Here is a 17,725-nt window from a genome sequence, read left to right as displayed (position 1 = left end):
AAAGTTTGAGTATGGAACGAATTCAAATTCAAAAAAAAAGTTGGATTACGGAACTACCTCACGTTCTCCAATATGTCTTCGTCTCAGCCACCTAGGGGGGGACTATTTAGGTGAGATCGTAGAATCAACCTCGAAATTTCATATTTAGAAAAGTCAAAAAAATCTGAATTTTTTTGACATAATACCTGCGGGGTGTGTCTACAACTCCAGAAAAAATGAGCCCACAACTAGATATGCAGTTAGAGAGACAAATTCAGCAATGAATAGCGTTAGCGTTGGGTGAACAATATTTGGTACTATTCACATCTGATTTTGTCTTCTTTGTTCTCAAAGTGTAGATCGAATTAGGAGCTGAAATTTTTTGAGGTTGTACAACAAGAATGGATGTGTGTCTGTAAAAAAAAACAAGAATTTTTGAACATGCTTTGTATCTTCAAAAAGTTTGATCTCCCCCACCAGCCACCTCAAGCGGCTAGTGTCCAGTTGATATCGTCAGCCTTCAACACCCGCACTTTCCACCCATATCACCTGTGCCTCCATCCTATGCACGAAGCTTCGTCTCGAAAACATGGACGATGCGGGCAACGGGCCTAAGCGCTTTCCTTTGAAGATTTGTTTCCCCATGAAGTTGCTTGTGAAGGTTTGCTTTGTGTGGGAGTGGGTTTCTGCACACTGTGCGGCTAGGCACACTACTGTTACAGAGAAGGGCACTATGCTCACAATACTATGATGAATCCCCAATGCCGATGCGCGACTAGATCAATCCTGCTCAATCATGCTTGCCGAATGGAGGATTGTAAGAAGATAAACATTTGTTACTAGCAATGTGAGACACTAGAAGATGTAAGAAAGAAAGATGGTGGGTGAAGAAACTGAAATCACAGTCCAGATTTCCCTCCATATTCCCAACAAAATCCCTCGGTTGAAAAGAGATTATGTGGATACATAGATTAAGTTTCCTGAATGTGTTAGATAGAACATGCTTGACACACGGTAGTTAAGAGACAGTCAGGCAGCAAACAAGCCAGCTCTTCAGTACATTTCCTGCTAAGTTTTCCCCTGTAGCTGAACTGGGCTGGTTCGACCCTACATTTACAGATAAAATCCTTAATTACTCGAAACGGGCTTCTGTGCGCCCGCAGCAATACAACTGTTCAAGTGCCCATACGCAGCTTCAGTCTAACCAGTGACTAACAACATGCCAGAACATCACAATTCACACACAAGGTACTACCAGTGAGACATCAAATGGTCGGGGCAAAGCATGTCAGCCTTTCTCGAAGCGATGAGCGCTGCGGAATCTACCCCATGAATCCGGTGAGACCGAGCTTATCCGCGACGTTGTACATCACGAGATCCTTCCACACCGGGCCGAACAGTCGCTCGCCTCCCACGATGAAAGTCGTGGCCCAGGTGAGGAGAACCACTGCGAAGATGGTGAAGCCGACCGCGGATCGCACAACATCTGCAGAGGATCATTTAGAATGTGTAAGGAACTGCAAAAAAATAGCATGGGCAACATAAGACAGTTCAAGTCCAAATGGGCGGGCAGCAGTAAAACTTGTGCAACCCCAAACTGACTCTTAACTGGGATATTGTATTTTTTTTCCTATTTATTGTGTACCTTACACCGCAATCTTTCTTTTTGCAACCCGGATGGGCATACCATCACAGGATCACAACTGTTTTAGCAAAATATGACAACTACTGTTCTGAAAACAGACAGCTATAAAGAGCAGAGAAAATGCTTTATCGCATCTCTAAAAGGTCATATATACCAAGATGAAGTCCAGTAATAATTACTCCCTCCGTCCCAAAATTCTTGTCTTAGATTTGTCTAAATATGAATGTATCAAGTCACGTTTTAGTATTAGATACATCCATATCTAGACAAATCTAAGACAAGAATTTTGGGACGGAGGGAGTACTAGCATCAGGGGAAATGATGCTAAGAAGTCACAAATGGGCTCAGATGACTATGCCGTCCACATTTGTCATGACAAGAAACTATAAACAACCTTTTCGATGTTTCTGAAAAGCAGCTCAAACTTTCTGCGGTCATTTCCAGATTTTATAAATGGCCATAATAAATGTTGTCGCAAAGATATATCAGCAAACAAAACAGGTATCTCATAGATTCATTAAAATGCAAATGAGTGTAGGAAAAAAACTGTTATTTCAAGAAATCATTTATATGACAACATGATTGTGTCAGTTTTACAGTAAACAACTTACTGCACAGCACTGCCATTTTGGATTGCATGTAGCACTGTTGAGATGTTCATCCGAGGGATGCTCCAGATTACACGATACCGAGTGTGCTTTATTTGGCATTTGGTGACATACAAGTATCAAGAAAAGCAGAAAGTTTTCCTGGATTAAAAAGTGATAAATTTGATCGTCAGGTTGGTAACTTGTACTCCCCCTATAAAGAAATATAGGAGTGTTTAGATCACTAAATATAAGTAGTGACCTAAACACTCCTATATTTCTTTACAGAAGGAGTACCATTTATTCATATGATTTCTCTTACTTCCTGACCACCTGCACAGCTGCACCTAAGGTTATTCTGTGACAGTTTGATTTATTTAAGATCTGACAGTGTGCAATGTAGAGTGTAGCTCAAAGAGACAATGAGTTGCAAATTTTCACTATGTTTAGATGCAAATGTTCACTATGTTTAGATGAGTACACCATCAGCCTACAGAACAGAGTTTGTGCTGTGAATCTTGTCCACTATTACAAGCAGAATAGCATGCCCTTATGGATCACGGAACCTAGAAACCAAGTAAGCTTCACTGAACAATTGTTTGTTTGGTTGTCAATGGAAGCGCCCGTATGTTCCCCCTGGTGATAACTCTGCATTCTGAGATGACCACTAATTAACTAGAATGGTTCGGTTCAAGACATCCAATGTTGGTGCAAAGATTAGTCATCTCCTCAAGCCGTTAAGCCTGACTGAGATAGCAGTCAACAGAGGCGCCTCAAAGCAAACAGACCATAATCAGAGTCGACACGACTCAACTGAAATTCAGTAATCGACCGCGACTAACAACCAAAGGATCAGCCTCTAACAGTAGCCTCAGGTTTGAATACCCGACCTACGAATTACGCGGACTGCACCGAAGACCACCTAATAAATCTCCATACAACACTAGAACTACACCTATTGTTTACCCCCCGAGAACTGACGACCAAGGATGCTCCAAGTTACTATAGGCTTAAGACTATACCGAGTGTGCTTTAGTTGGCATTTGGAAACATAAATGCATAGTTAAAAAAAGGCACGCCTAAGTGAGCGCTTAAGCGCGCCTAGGCTCTAGGCGTTCGCAAAACGCATTGCGCATAACTACGCTTAATCTGTGCATAACTGCGCATAAGCATGCGCTTTGGTCAGTAAAGCGCAGGGCGGTGGCAAAACGCACAATTAACGCCTAGTGCTTTTTTGAACTATGCATAAATGTACCAAGATAAGATGAAAGTTTCCCTGAATTAAACAGTGATAAAATTTGATCGTGAGGATGGCAACTTGTACCATTTGCTCATCCGATCTCTTACTTCCTAACCACCTGCACCCTCAGGTTATTTTGTGATAGTTCGGTTTTCTTGAAGGACCAAAGTACCAAACAGTGTGCAACATAGACTTAGACTGTAGCACCAAAGTGCCAATGAGCTGTAAACTTTCACCATGTCCAGATGTACACAGCATCGACCTATATAACAGAGTTTGTACTGCGAATCTTGTCCACTATTACAAGCAGAATAGCAATGTCCTTATGGGTCACAGAACGTAGAAGACAAGTAAGCCTCACTGAATAATTGTACGTCTGAAAGAAGGCCAAAGAAAGAACCTGTATGTTTCTCTCGATGATAACTCGAGCATTCAGAGATAAAAGACCAATTAACCAGATAGATTCGGCTCAAGACATTCGACAGCCATGCAAAGACTAGCCATCTCCTTAAACCCGACTAACATATCAGCCCACAGAAGCGCCTCAAAGCAACCAGACCATAATCGGAGTCCACAAGACTGAACTGAAATTCAGCAATCGACCACGACTAAGAGCCAAAGATCAACCTCTGACAGCGGCCTCCGGTTTGAACAAGCCCACACAACTTATAGAGAGATCACCCACCCAAATTTCCAAACATTGCTAGAACAGGAGAACCACACAGATAGTTTAATCCCCTAAGAATAACCGATGACTAAGCCGTGACCGAATAACGCATTATCGCAGCATGGTCTACAGAGTAATTGGTGATCTCAGCACTAAAATTTCAGGTAAATCACCAACGATGCCAAGCTTGGAGGGCACAATCGAACTTATCAAGATCATTCAGACAGATCAAGAGATGCGTGTACCAGCAGAATGAGATCTACTCCGACTGCAGGAGAAAGTAGCGGAAGGGGATCGGGTGGGGATAGCTTACAGGGTCGGATGGGGGCGAAGGCGGGGGGCGAGGAGGCGGCGGGGGCGCGGAGGACGGGCCAGAAGTAGCAGCAGTTGATGGCCCAGAGGAAGGGGAGGCACGCGAAGCCCCAGAGGAAGAAGCGCCGCGCGTGGCCCTCCGCGTCCTCCAGCGGCATCCCCAGGGGCCCGTCCACCGTCGCCCAGACCGCCGGCGGGGGCGCGCGGCGCGGGGCCGCCGCGGAGGAGGAGGAAGGCCTCCGTCCGGCGGCTGCTGCCGGCGGCGGGCGCGCGCGGGGGAGGAGGCCGGACTCCTCGTCAGCGGGCACCCCTGCTGCAACCCTCGCCTCCATGACTGACTCGTCTCCGTGTGTGTTTTTTCCTTCTTCCGGTCCCCTCGTTGCTGGGTTTCCTTCCCCTCTCCCCAAAATACCCCCAAATCATAGTGCCACTAGAACTTCATAAACAAATGTCAAATTTTAGATTTTGAATTTGTATTTGTTTTGTATTGGGGCAATGTAGAAGTTTGTTACTTCTCAGCCTCTACATATTTTTGTTACAACTTGCACATTAACTAAAATAAACTCTCTTGTTATGCAAGATGAAGTGGTTTGTGTTAGTGGGTCAAACATTTTCTTCTTGGAGAGTTCAAACAAAAAAACGATAGGAAATGCATATCCAAAATGAATGAAGGAAACATAAACAATAAGAGGCTACGAGTTGGAACATCATATTCAAATGAATTGCGCAAAATGTTCAGAACCCTGATAGTTGGAACCATTTGGATGTAGTTAGCCTACCTAATTGTGTCTTATTTCCAACAAATTGTTCGGCCTCTATCGACTTAAGCTTAAGATTGACCATACGTGGGGATCCATGGTACGATCGTTGATGGCCTTGAAAGTCAAAAAGAGGCAAAACAAGATATACTGACTGCCCCAGTTTATATACAGGGGGTCATGGCATAACATCATCACATAGTGACATCGATTTATGCATGATCATTTGTCTCATGTGCAACGGCTCATCCACTAATCATATTCTCTTGGTTTTTCTTGCTGAAAATGAAAGAAACTATAGTCACAAATTGTAGTCCCACAAATATAGGACCTTGACATATTTACAATTCAACATTAGGTTCTCACAAGAATAAGTTACTCACTCAATATTTTCGTCGGTTGACCTTGCGGAGATAGTTGGTTTCGAATCACACGATGGTTTCATAATCATCTTGTCACAGTAGCGAGAAGCTAGTTGACTCGAACATTTTGTCATCACGAACAATACAAAGCATGAGAGATTGCATGTGAGAAAAAAACTGCAACAAAGGGTCCACGTTCTGCATGAGTGTAGATAGCTCTACACAAACCACAAGAAGTAGAACCACACACGATTGATAAGGATGACATTGGCGGCATTGTTTTTAAGGCGGTAAGGCGAGACGACTTATATGACATATAACATATGGCAGCCACTTAGGAGATTTAACAACTGATATTAACATCAATTGCCATGGGCTGCATAACATGATAACTAGTATCAAATCTGTATTGTAGGATTTAGCTCCTCGCCTAAGACAATTCGACATATCATAAGCAGCAACAGCCGCATGATCCATTAGAGCAGAGGACACTTTGGTATTGCATCAATACGAAGAGCCGAGCAAATCAGGGGTCAAAGAAAATGAGAACAATCAAAGGTAGGGGAAGAGAAGCAGAGGAGTAAATACATCCACAGGGAGGAGAACAACAGAGTGATGTGACTAGGCCATGTGGGTGGGGCCGTGGAGAAGCAAATGAGGTGAAGAAAAGGCAGATGAGGAGGAGCAAGAGGAGGAGAACAACAAGGTGGTGTGACTATGGCCTTGTGGTTAGGAGATGAAGCAGGCTCTGGAAGATGACTTGGCGACGTTGTGTGATCTCACCGGGCTATGCCAAAGTAGGAGGAGATTTGAGAGCATGAGGCCGGAAGAACAGGTCTGAGTTGTGGAAGGTGGCTCTCAATCCTTAACATGGTTGGCTTCTATCTCCTCATTCTCTGAGAGAGCATGTACAATGGATGCATCATGTTGGTGATGCCTCATGCCATCCACATAGATGAAGCAACTAGTATGATTTGTGTGAAGGCATATTTTTCCCCAAGGTGTTTTGGTGATTGATGACAATGCTTTTGCGGACTAATCGTGTGCGTTGAGTTCTTTCAGAGATTCATCCTTTGGCACGAGACGATTACCTCCCCTCGGTGTTTTATTCAAGACGGTGTAGCTCCTTCGTTTCTCTGTTGGTGGACTAGCTTCGTAGGAGTCACCGTACTATCAAGAGGGGATCCGCTTTGGTAAGGCTAGGGTGGAATCAACACGTACACATCCTTTTCACACCCGATGTTCCTTTCCGCTTCATTGGAGCTATCTTTCCTCTCCGTGCCTGCCCTGTCCTGTCCCAGCGGTAGTACCGCGGTCCTCAGCGGTAGTACCGCCGAAGCACGTCAAGCGGTAGTACCGCTCCCCGAGCGGTAGTACCGCTTGCGGTCTTCGGCCGTAGTACCGCAGTGGTTCCGGGCTACTACCGCCTCGACTCGAGACCGATGTTTTTCGTGTCGGGTTTTACGGTACTAGGTGCGGCAGTAGTGGCGGTAGTACCGCCCGTACTTCCGCGGTAGTACCGCTCTGGGTCCAGGACTCTGCAACCCTTGTCAGCGCGGCAGTACCGCTGGGAGGGAACGGTAGTACCGCTCGTGAGCGGTAGTACCGCTCTGTGCGTGGCTGTTTGGGGGGGGGGGGTAACGGTTGGATTGTTTCCCCCACTATATAAAGGTGTCTTCTTCCCCAAAGTTGACTTACCTCTTCCCCCAAAAGCTCCATTGTTGCTCCAAGCTCCATTTTCGCCCGATCTCTCTCCCTAGCCAATCAAACTTGTTGATTTGCTCGGGATTGGTTGAGAAGGCCCCGATCTACACTTCCACCAAGAGAAATTTGATTCCCCCCACTAATCCCTAGCGGATCTTGTTACTCTTGGGTGTTTGAGCACCCTAGACGGTTGAGGTCACCTCGGAGCCATAGTCCATTGTGGTGAAGCTTCGTGGTGTCGTTGGGAGCCTCCAATTAAGTTGTGGAGATTGCCCCAACCTTGTGTGTAAAGGTTCGGTCGCCGCCTTCAAGGGCACCAATAGTGGATTCACGGCATCTCGCATTGTGTGAGGGCGTGAGGAGAATACGGTGGCCCTAGTGGCTTCTTGGGGAGCATTGTGCCTCCACACCGCTCTAACCGAGACGTACTTCCCCTTAAAAGGAAGGAACTTCGGTAACACATCCTCGTCTCCACCGGCTCCACTCTTGGTTATTTCATGCCTTTACTTTTGCAAGCTTACTTGTGTTGTATCCCTTGCTTGCTTATGTGCTAGTTGTTACTGCATCATATAGGTTGCTCACATAGTTGCATATCTAGACAACCTATTTTGTTGCAAAGTTTAATTTGGTAAAGAAAAGCTTAAAAATTGTTAGTTTCCTATTCACCCCCCCCCCCTCTAGTCAACTATATCGATCCTTTCAATTGGTATCAGAGCCTTGTCTCTTTATTAAGGACTTTGCCGTCCGAAGAGTATGGTTGACACCACAGATGGTGCAGAGGAGCACTCCGGTGTGAATCCTATCTCGTCTACGGCCGATGGGGGAACCTCGATCTCTTGTGAGGAATTCAATGTGGCTCTAGACACATTGAAAGCCTCCATGACGACCAAGGTTGAAAGCATGTTTACTAAATTTCTAGAAGGACTTAAACTATCCACCTCGCCGATGAAAGTGGGTGATCCCACTAACAAGGTGACGGATGCTACCTCTGACAAGGGGGAAGCTAATAGTGAAAAGGGTCCTTCTTCTAGCGGTAGAATTGGCACCGGCATCTTTGCCCATGTGGAACCTCCAACTTATGGTGGATCGATTCCCTCTACTCATTTAAATCAGGCCGGTCCTCCACCTAAGATTGTGAAAAATGAGGATTTTGATTCTTGGGTGTACCGCTTCAAGCGTCACTTAAAGCATGTTAATACTAATCTTTGGAGAATCATTCGAGAAGGTTTCTATCCACATGACCCAAGCAACTTCACCCCTCGAGAAGCCGTGGATAATCAATTCAATGAAAATGCTCTCTTTATCATCCAAGAGGCAATTCTCCCCGAAGATCTCCCTCATCTTCGACCCTACGCCACGGCCAAAGATGCATGGCATTGCGGTGTGTCTCTCTATCGAGGAAGTGCAAGCATTCAACGCTCCAACTATGAAGTGGTGCAAGATGAAGCCGATGAGTTTGCTATGAAGGAAGATAAAGAACCTCGTGAGCTCTTTCGGAGAGTAACCAAACTTGCGGTTTCGCTCCGAGATCATGGGAGCAAGGACACGAATGACAATTGGATTAAACACAAGTTCCTCAAGGCCATGATGCCCTACAACAAGGCCATGTCCTCCGTCATTCGTCAAAGACCGGACTTCCACTCCATGACCTCAAGTGAAGTGTTGGATGAGTTCGTCGCCATGAGCATCTTGGACAAGACCGCCCATAACGCGGTGCTCCGGTCTCAAAGGGCAAAGAAGCCCAACCTTGCCTTGAAGGCCAAGGTTATTGTGGAAGAAGAGGAAGAAGAGGAAGATGAGGAAAGCAACCCCGAAGACACAAAATATGATTATCACGAGCACATGGCTCTTGCTTCAAGGCAATTTTGGAGCAAGAAGAACTCAAGACCCAACTTCAACAAGAACAACTCAAGTGGCTTCAAGAGCAAGCAACGAGTTAGAACTTGTTTCAACTGTGGCAATGTGAGCCATTTCGTTGCGGATTGTCCTTACGAGAAGCAGGAAGACAATGGTGGCAAGCTCATCCGGAGAGACAAAGCCAAGTCCTTCCCCAACAAGAACAACTTCACCAAGAAGACTCCTACTCGAGGGTTGGTGGTTCAAGAGGAATACCGTGAGGATGACGATGACGATGAAGATAGTGAAGCAATGGCCATGGCATCTGTTGCCATTGCCACAACTCCCCGAGTGTCTCTCTTCGACTCACCCAACGAGAACATCACCGCCAAGTGCCTCCTGGCTAAAACCACCAACAAGGTAACCCCCAACATCAAAACCACCATTATTCCAAATCCTTCTTCGACGGTTGGCATTGATGATGGTAAGGGGTCTAATGAGGAAGTAAATTATTTTGAGTCCTTTATGAGTAAGCTCAAGGGCAAATCCAAGAAGCACTTTGTTGCTCTCTTGGAACAACTTGGTGAAGCCAATGACATGATCGAGGCTCACGAAGAAACCATCTCTAAGATGGAAGGTCATAGTCGTGACTATGCCGATGAGATATCGGATCTCTCCAATGCTCTTGAGGAAGAGCGTGGGCATCGTTTGGCTCTTGAGGAGTCACAAAACGATGACCATGCCAAGTTAAAGAAAGATCTTGATCATGCTCTTGTTGTGTCTCGTGTGCTAACTTCCGAGAAAGCTAAACTTGGGGTTGATCATGCTAGACTCAAGGAGGAGTTTGATGTGCTTGACAAGGCCCACAAGGTCTTGAAGGGTGCTCATGCTAACCTCAAGGAGTCTCATGCTCAACTCCAAGTTAAGCTAACCAAGGAGAAGGCCACCTTTCCTCACATGATCTTAATTGATAACGCAAATGCTACTAACCCGTGTTGTGAGCATGTGCATCTTGTGGAGGAGAATGCCAAGTTGAAGGAACAACTCAAGAGAGGCCTTGTGTCATGCATACAAGGTGAGAAGAACCTAAATGACCTTTGAGCAATCAAAAGGAGGTTGTGGCCAAGGAGGGAGTTGGGTTCTCACCCAAGTCCAAGAACAAGAAGAAGAACGAGAAGAAGAACGAGAAGAAGAATGACAAGACCAAATGACCTCCCCCGCTTAAGCAAACCTTTGTGAAAGAGGGAGAGGGTGCTCCTAAGGAAAATAAGAGCAATGTGAAGAGTGGTGATGCCAAAAATGGCAAAATCATCTCTCCCAAGAAAACCGCCGACTTTAACCCTTCTTATGTGTTGTGCCGTGCTAGTGATGGGCATGTTTATGCTAAATTTGTTGGTTCTTCTTATGAGTACATTGAATGGTCTATTTGGGTTCCTAAGACCCTTGTTACTAACATCAAAGGACCCATTACTAAATGGGTACCTAAAACCAAGCATTGATCTCTTGTAGGTGTTTGCTTCCAGTGGGGGATCATGGTTGCTCGATAGTGGAGCAACAAATCATATGACCGGGAGCAAGGACTTGGTGGTGGACGTGAAAAAGATTCCATCTATGCCCACCAATGTCGAGTGGGGTGATGCCTCACATTCTAAGGTATTGGGTCTTGGCAAGGTTGTCATTTCTCATGATCTAACGACCGAGAAAGTCATGCTTGTTGAGTCCCTTGCATACAATTTACTTTACGTTCGTCAACTTGCACTCATGGGTTTTGCCACCTTCTTTGACATTGATACCGTGGCCCTCTTGTGGAGCAAGACTCTTAAAGTAGCCTTTGTTGGGCATGTCGAGAACAGTCTCTATGTGATAAACTTTTCGGAGCGACCCACTAAGACCGCGACATGCCTAATGGCTAAAGTTGACGTGGGATGGCTTTGGCATCACCGTTTAGCCCACGTCAATATGAGATCTTTGCAAAGTCTTCTAAAGGGGGACCATGTCCGTGGACTAACGAATGTTAGTTTTGCCAAAGATCGTGCTTGCAGTGCTTGTATTGAAGGAAAGCTTCATGAGAAGGCTCACCCTCCCACGACCATCATCTACTCGAAGAGACCCTTGGAGCTCCTCCACATGGATCTCTTTGGGCCTCCATTGTTTGATAGTCTTGGAGGTAGAAAGTATTGCTTGGTGATTGTGGACGATTATTCAAGATACACTTGGGTATATTTTTTCAAGAGGAAGAGTGAGACTCAACAAACCGTCATCGACTTTGCAAATGAAGCTCAACGACAACATGATGCAAAGATATTGACAATACAAAGTGACAACGGCACCGAGTTCAAGAACTACACCTTGGATGAGTTCCTTAGTGATGAGGGGATCAAGCATCAATATTCCGCTCCTTAAACCCCTCAACAAAATGGTGTTGCGGAGAGGAAGAACCGGACATTGATGGATGCGGCAAGGACCATGATGGCGGAGTTCAAGTCTCCATACAACTTTTGGGCCGAAGCCATCAACACCGCGTGTCATGCATCAAATCGGCTCTATCTCCGCAAAGGCTTGAACAAGACTCCTTATGAAATACTCACCGGTAACAAGCCCAATCTCAAGTACTTCCGGGTGTTCGGGTGTAAGTGTTTCATTCTCAAGAAAGGTGTTCGTTTGTCTAAATTTGAGGCTAGAGCTTATGAGGGCATATTTGTTGGTTATGCTACAAACTCTCATGCCTACCGTGTTCTCAACAAGTCCACCGAACTCATTGAGGAGACGTGTAACATGGAATTTGACGAAAATAACGGCTCCCAAGTGGAGCAAAGTGGTACTTGTGATGTAGGTGATGAAATTCCTCCCTAAGCCATAAGAAGAATGGGTATTGGTCATATTCACTACAAAAAAAATACACTTCCGTGATGATACGTGTTTGTCATAGTAGGTCGTGTTTTTTGTCATGCATGTACATCCATGACAAATTTATGACAGAATCAAGATAGTCATACCTGTGCTGTCGTAGAAGTGTTCGATGACATTACCAAAATTATCATCACGGAAGTGTCCACTTCCATGACGATAAATCGCGCGTCACAGAAGTGCTTTCGTCAAGGGTGACCGACACATGGCATCCACCATAACAGAACGTCGTTAAGCTATCGGGTCGGGTTTTGGATCCGATAACCCGTTAACAGCCCCGACCAATGGGGATTTTCCTCGTGTAAAATCATCATTGGCTGGAGGAAACACATGTCGGCTCATTGTTGGGACAGATGTCATCCACTCATTGGACAGAAGGCGCCTATGATACGTCGACACGTGGCACGACCAATCAAGTTTAAATGGGCCGGCCCAACTAAAGGCCCACAAGATTTGGCGGCCCATAATGGGCCGGCCCAGTTAAAGGCCCACGAGATTTTGCGGACTATAATGGGCTGGCCCAGCTAAAGGCCCACAAGATTTCGCGGGCCATAATAGGCCGGCCCAGGTAAAGGCCCACAAGATTTTTGTGTGCCATAATGGGCCGGCCCAGGTAAAGGCCCACAAAATTCTTGCGGATCATAATGGGCCGGCCCAGCTAAAGGCCCACGAGATTTCGCCGACATTAATGGGCCGGCCCAGCTGTAGGCCCACAAGATTTTGAGGACCCTAGTAGGCCGGCCCATTAACTGGCTGCCATGTTTTGGGCCAAATGCCGGCCCATAATTGATCCGGTCCATTAATGGCCTGCCACGTTCCGGGCCTAGTAATGGCCCATATAAGATCCGGCCCGTTAAAAGCCTCCCACTTTCTGGGCCAAATCACGGCCCAGATCAGGTCCGGCCCTTTAAGAGGCTTTGGGCTCAATTATGGCCCATATCAGATTCGGCCCGTTGACTGGACGCTATGCTTTTGGGCCCACTTGCTAAAGGCCCATTTAGTAATTCGGCCTGATATTAGTTTCGGCCTGTTAAGGGCCCATTTAACATTTCGGCCCTATATTAATTTCGGCCTGTTAAAAGCCCGTCATATAGTTGGGCCTAACTACGGCCCGGTTTGCATCCGGCCTGCTCGCAGCCGATATCTGATTGGGCCAAACAAGGACCGAGACAACTTTGGCCTGTTAAAAGCCCGTGAATTGATTCGCACAATCATGGGCCGGGGTCCATTTCGGGCTGCCGCCGGCCCGTGAGCTATTCGGCACGTTTCAGGCCCAGCCTACTTCTCAGCCTCCTAAAAGCCCATTGAGTTTTCTTGCGAAAAGAGGGCCGGGGGTTACTCGGCCTATTAAAGGCCCGAATCTACTAGTGGGCCAGTTTGACGGGGCCCATGATGCGGATCATACATCGTGATTGCATGACGGCCCGATTATGTACCGTAATTTTACGGTTTGGCCGGTTTACTGCGAAGACAGGATATATATACAGTAAAATAACTGCAGCATCGTGAATAAGAAAAAACCTAGACTATACAATAAAGAAATTACGGCATATTACATCCACTGGGCATCAAAGTTCGCCACTATGATAATAAAGCACAAGCAGACAGCAGATTACATACACTGGGCATCAAAGATCGCCACCAGTGCAAATAAACACGCCGACAAAATAATATACAAAACCGACAGCACTTCAATAGAGTTCAAGAAAGGTTAGCCCTGCTGGGGAGCTGCAGCGCAAGCAGCTGAGCAAGATGATGAGACTGCGCTTGTTCAACACTTATATCTTCCTCACTCTGAAAGATAAACAAGCAGACAGATGACAGGTTTTGCACATAAAAGTATCAGTGCTGACAATTCATCACATTTCTTACTGACGAATAAAGTGACACAGTTTAAAATTGCATTAACACAATATGGTATTGTTCAGGTCAAGACATGGCAGGAATTGACATTGTGAAGGAGTTGGCAGCTTCACGACACCACTGGATTACAGATCAAGAACTCATAAGTATCAATGGTTAGTGTGCTGTCAATTTATCCCATTTCAGATTGGCAAATAAAGAGGCGGTTTAAATAATAGTAGAATGATATGACATTGTTCATAGTTAAGACATTGCAGAATATGACATTGTGCTGTAGTGGGTAGGTTCACCACACCACTGGATTACGGATGAAGAACAGAAGCATACATGCAGTGCAAAAGAAGATCACTTGCTCTGTATAGTTTAATTTACATGGTATGAAGAAGGAACTTGGTTGTACAACTGAAAACTTAAATTGAGAAGGACAAACTTTTGTTTATGAACTACATAATAAACTTTAAACATGCAATTTGATGCAAACACCAAAAATAAACAGCTGTTGCAGTCATGCCTAACCAAATATACACAACAAAGTTTGAAGGCTTGAGAAGGACAAACTTACATTACTGGTGAAGACAGGCTCTATAAAGCCCTTGTCCATGCTGATGGGGGGGGGCAATTCAAGAAGTTTAGCACAGAATGTTCTTCATAAGCATTGCCTTTATTCTACATTTTGTTAAGAGTAAATATAGATGTGATAATATACGAAAAAATGGAGAATATTTAAGATAAGATGAAGAGTGATGCTACATAACCAAGTAGCTATAAATGTATGTGCAGCGATACAGGCAAAAGGCACAGCCAAGAGCAATGCACAGCTAAACTTCTTCAGTACCAACCTTATGGTAAGAGTAAATATAGATCTGATGTGTAGAAAATGGAGGGCAAAGGAAAATAAGCTGCAGAGTGATGGTACATGAACAACTACCTGTCAATATAAGTACACTGATAAAGGACAGCATGTACTTACAAGAACAATGCAGAGCTAAAAAAATTCATTGGCATTGGATATATTCTACACTAATGTAACCATTCATACAGATCAGATAATTTGGAGCGAACAATTGATAAGCAAGCTATCATGCATACTGCTGTCACATAATGAACCAGGTATGTATGCAAGTACAGTGATACAGGACAACAGGTACTAACAAGAGCAAAGCAGCGGGCAGCATATTTGCGATATCCTGTCGTTCTTTTCAAACCGGAATTCTTCTTCGAGCTGATTTCCTGCAAAAAAGATCCGTAAGGCACATGCGGAAAAGTAGAAGTTCAAATTGTCATGTGATTTCATAGACAGTACCTCATCCTGGGAACGAGACCAGTGCATAACAAGGTTTTTCCATTCAATGTCTTCTAAATTTAGCACAGGAGACTTCACCGGAAATTCGTTTATAGACTTGCCATCAAAGTGTGATTTCCTCAGGTAACACCGATACTGCTGCAATGCTTCCTTGAAAAGCACAAGCAAGCTTTGCTCGTCATGACTATCCAGATTGACCCTCACCTAGTTACAACAATGTAATGTAAATCATTGATGTGTTCGATCAGCAGAAAACAGGAAAATAATAACCATGAATAATAGCACTTACACGTAAGTTGGACAGGAAGATGTGAAAATGGTGTTTGTCTTCACTATAATCTTCCCATGATGGGAATATATGCACGTAGTCCCTAACAACATTGAAAGCATTGTCTTTTAAACTGGGAATAAATGGAATGGGGTTCCAATCTGCAGGAATTGGCCGTCTCTGCAGTTGGGATAGGTCTTCGGCCGGTGGACTTGCTGTACTTTTTGCTGGAGTGGGATTTTTCTGTGGTACGGCTGGTGCTATGGCAAATGAAATCGGTATACCTTTTGCTGGAGTGCAGGTCCTGTGTGGTGGGGCTAGTGGTGTGGCCAGTGAAGTATGGGTACAGTCTGCTGGAGTCGGTCCTATGTTTTGTGTCACTGGTTGTACAGCCAATATAAGTGGGGCGCTGTCTGATTTCTCCGGCACCACCACGTTTTTCAAGGACTTTGCTGGTGCTCCTTCAGGTTCGGCAATCACCCTCTTCCTTTTTGATGTCTGATGCACAAGAACAACATTTGAGTGGAAAAACATGGTATGACGACAGATGGAATATGTATTGATAATGGATGGGCATAGCATCTCGAGTTATATGATGAGTAAACTAAGCAGATGGTGGTGCAACAAAGTAGAAGAAATGCAAGACAACATATGCAAGATACGCGCAATCAATAAAACCTTGCCAAATTAGAACAGGCACCTTGATGGGTGAACAGGACAGGCCATCTGCCTTTGACTCCTCGAGGTTAGAATAGTCATTAGAATGATATTCTGAACAAGAATCAACAGGTGGGGAGCGTACGAGTTTCATTGCTTCCAAAATGGCACTCAATGCCTTGGTGCCAATTTTGTAAGTCATTGCAGTGTTCCACAATATTCTTCTGATGCGCGGATTCTGATATTCACTGTAATTGCGTATAATATCTGAGAACCATGAAAACATAAATAGTTGTGAGATTATCTTTGTAATGCAGATGATATTCTAATATAGGGGCGCCCCTGTAAACACTTATGTGCTATCACTGGATTCTGATGAGAGAGCTCATGTGTGCTGTAATATCGTGCGTGCATTTATATAATCTGGCACAAGTACACAAAAAATAGGCTCCAGAAGTAAGGATAGCTGGCAGATGATAGGTTCATAATATACTGTATAGATAGTTTATTGCCAAACCATGATAACAAGAGCACACAGCAACTAGGCAGATCATAGTGTACATAACAGGGGTACACCATAACCACGATATATAAATCGGGAAAGTGGAACTGGCTTGAAAATACGGTGTTGTATTGCCGCTAGTAATTGAAAGCCTATCGATCGCGTACAGGCCAGCACTATCGAACATGGTAAAGAAGAGCAAGCAGATTTTGGATAATAAAATGTTGGTTGCGCAGTGCCCACACATGATGAACCAGAGCGCATTAAGAATGCAACTCCCAGCTGTCTCTCGACCATTTCAGGCGGTTGGATGAAGATCCTACGTCTCCTAACCCTTCTTCTTCCTCGTCTGTGATTCTTCCCATACAGAACACCGCACGGGCCGCCGGCCGGACCACCGGCCCCCACCGCCTGTGTTCCTCCGCCACCCCCACCCCCACCCGCGTCGAGTTTTCTTCGTTCGGCGAGGCCCCACAACCACCCGAGCCCCTTGGATCGCACCGGCGAACTCCGGCGAGCTCTGAAAAATCGACTGACCCAATTTTGAAATTTAGTCTACTGTGATTTAACTAGTGTGGAATATAAAAGGGGAAAACCATAAGCATTGGGAGTATAGTGTTGAGCGTGCCATGGCGGATCTGAAGGTGCAAACCGGACAAAGGCAACTTCGCAACCAAGACAAGAAATCAGAGTAAAGCAGTGGCGATCTATTTTCTTGCTGCGATAAATAAGTTGAGCAGATACGAAAGAGTACCGCCTCTGGTGCGGCGCCGTGTACGCATCTGGTGAGAATTTGACGGTGCTGCGGTAGCGATGGCTGTCGGCGGCGTGGAAGCAGATCTAGGAGGGTAGACGGTGGCGGCGGGGCGCGGTGGACGAGACGGTCGTAGGAGCGGCGCCGGCAAGGTGGACGACGGCGGGGATGAAGCGAGAGGACGGGATGCAAGGATCCCGGTCCGAAGGCGTGGATGAGAGAGGTCGATCTCTTGTAATGGACGGCGGCGTCGGGGTATCAGCTCCGGCATGGTGGAGGAGGACGGCGGTGGATGGGGTGGCGGACGGCGGCGGACGGAGGAGGGTGGGGTGGAGAGGGTGTTTTGGCGCCCACGGAGTACGAATGGGGAAAAGGGAGGTA

The 17,725-nt window shown here is 45.6% G+C and overlaps 1 protein-coding gene across 1 annotated transcript; it reads right to left on the bottom strand.

Annotated features, from left to right (window-relative positions):
* Positions 1–922: 922 nt before the first annotated feature.
* On the bottom strand, positions 923–4,822 carry LOC123072623 (probable gamma-secretase subunit PEN-2). Its single transcript, XM_044496215.1, has 2 exons — positions 4,432–4,822; positions 923–1,465 (listed from the first exon to the last, which is right to left on the bottom strand). Exons 1-2 carry the CDS (start codon positions 4,760–4,762, stop codon positions 1,302–1,304), a joined length of 495 nt encoding a protein of 164 aa, XP_044352150.1. The 5' UTR covers positions 4,763–4,822; the 3' UTR covers positions 923–1,301.
* Positions 4,823–17,725: the final 12,903 nt, after the last annotated feature.

Source organism: Triticum aestivum, chromosome 3B (genome assembly GCF_018294505.1).
Source record: "Triticum aestivum cultivar Chinese Spring chromosome 3B, IWGSC CS RefSeq v2.1, whole genome shotgun sequence".
Lineage (NCBI taxonomy): Eukaryota > Viridiplantae > Streptophyta > Magnoliopsida > Poales > Poaceae > Triticum > Triticum aestivum.
This window is presented reverse-complemented; position numbering and strand designations above follow the sequence as displayed.

Excerpts from the sequence above, each read along its gene's own strand:
- LOC123072623 (XM_044496215.1), bottom strand. The coding sequence starts at position 4,762 with ATGGAGGCGAGGGTTGCAGCAGGGGTGCCCGCTGACGAGGAGTCCGGC. Across the intron at positions 1,466-4,431 it reads CTTCGCCCCCATCCGACCCT|ATGTTGTGCGATCCGCGGTC; the intron begins GTAAGCTATCCC and ends GATCCTCTGCAG.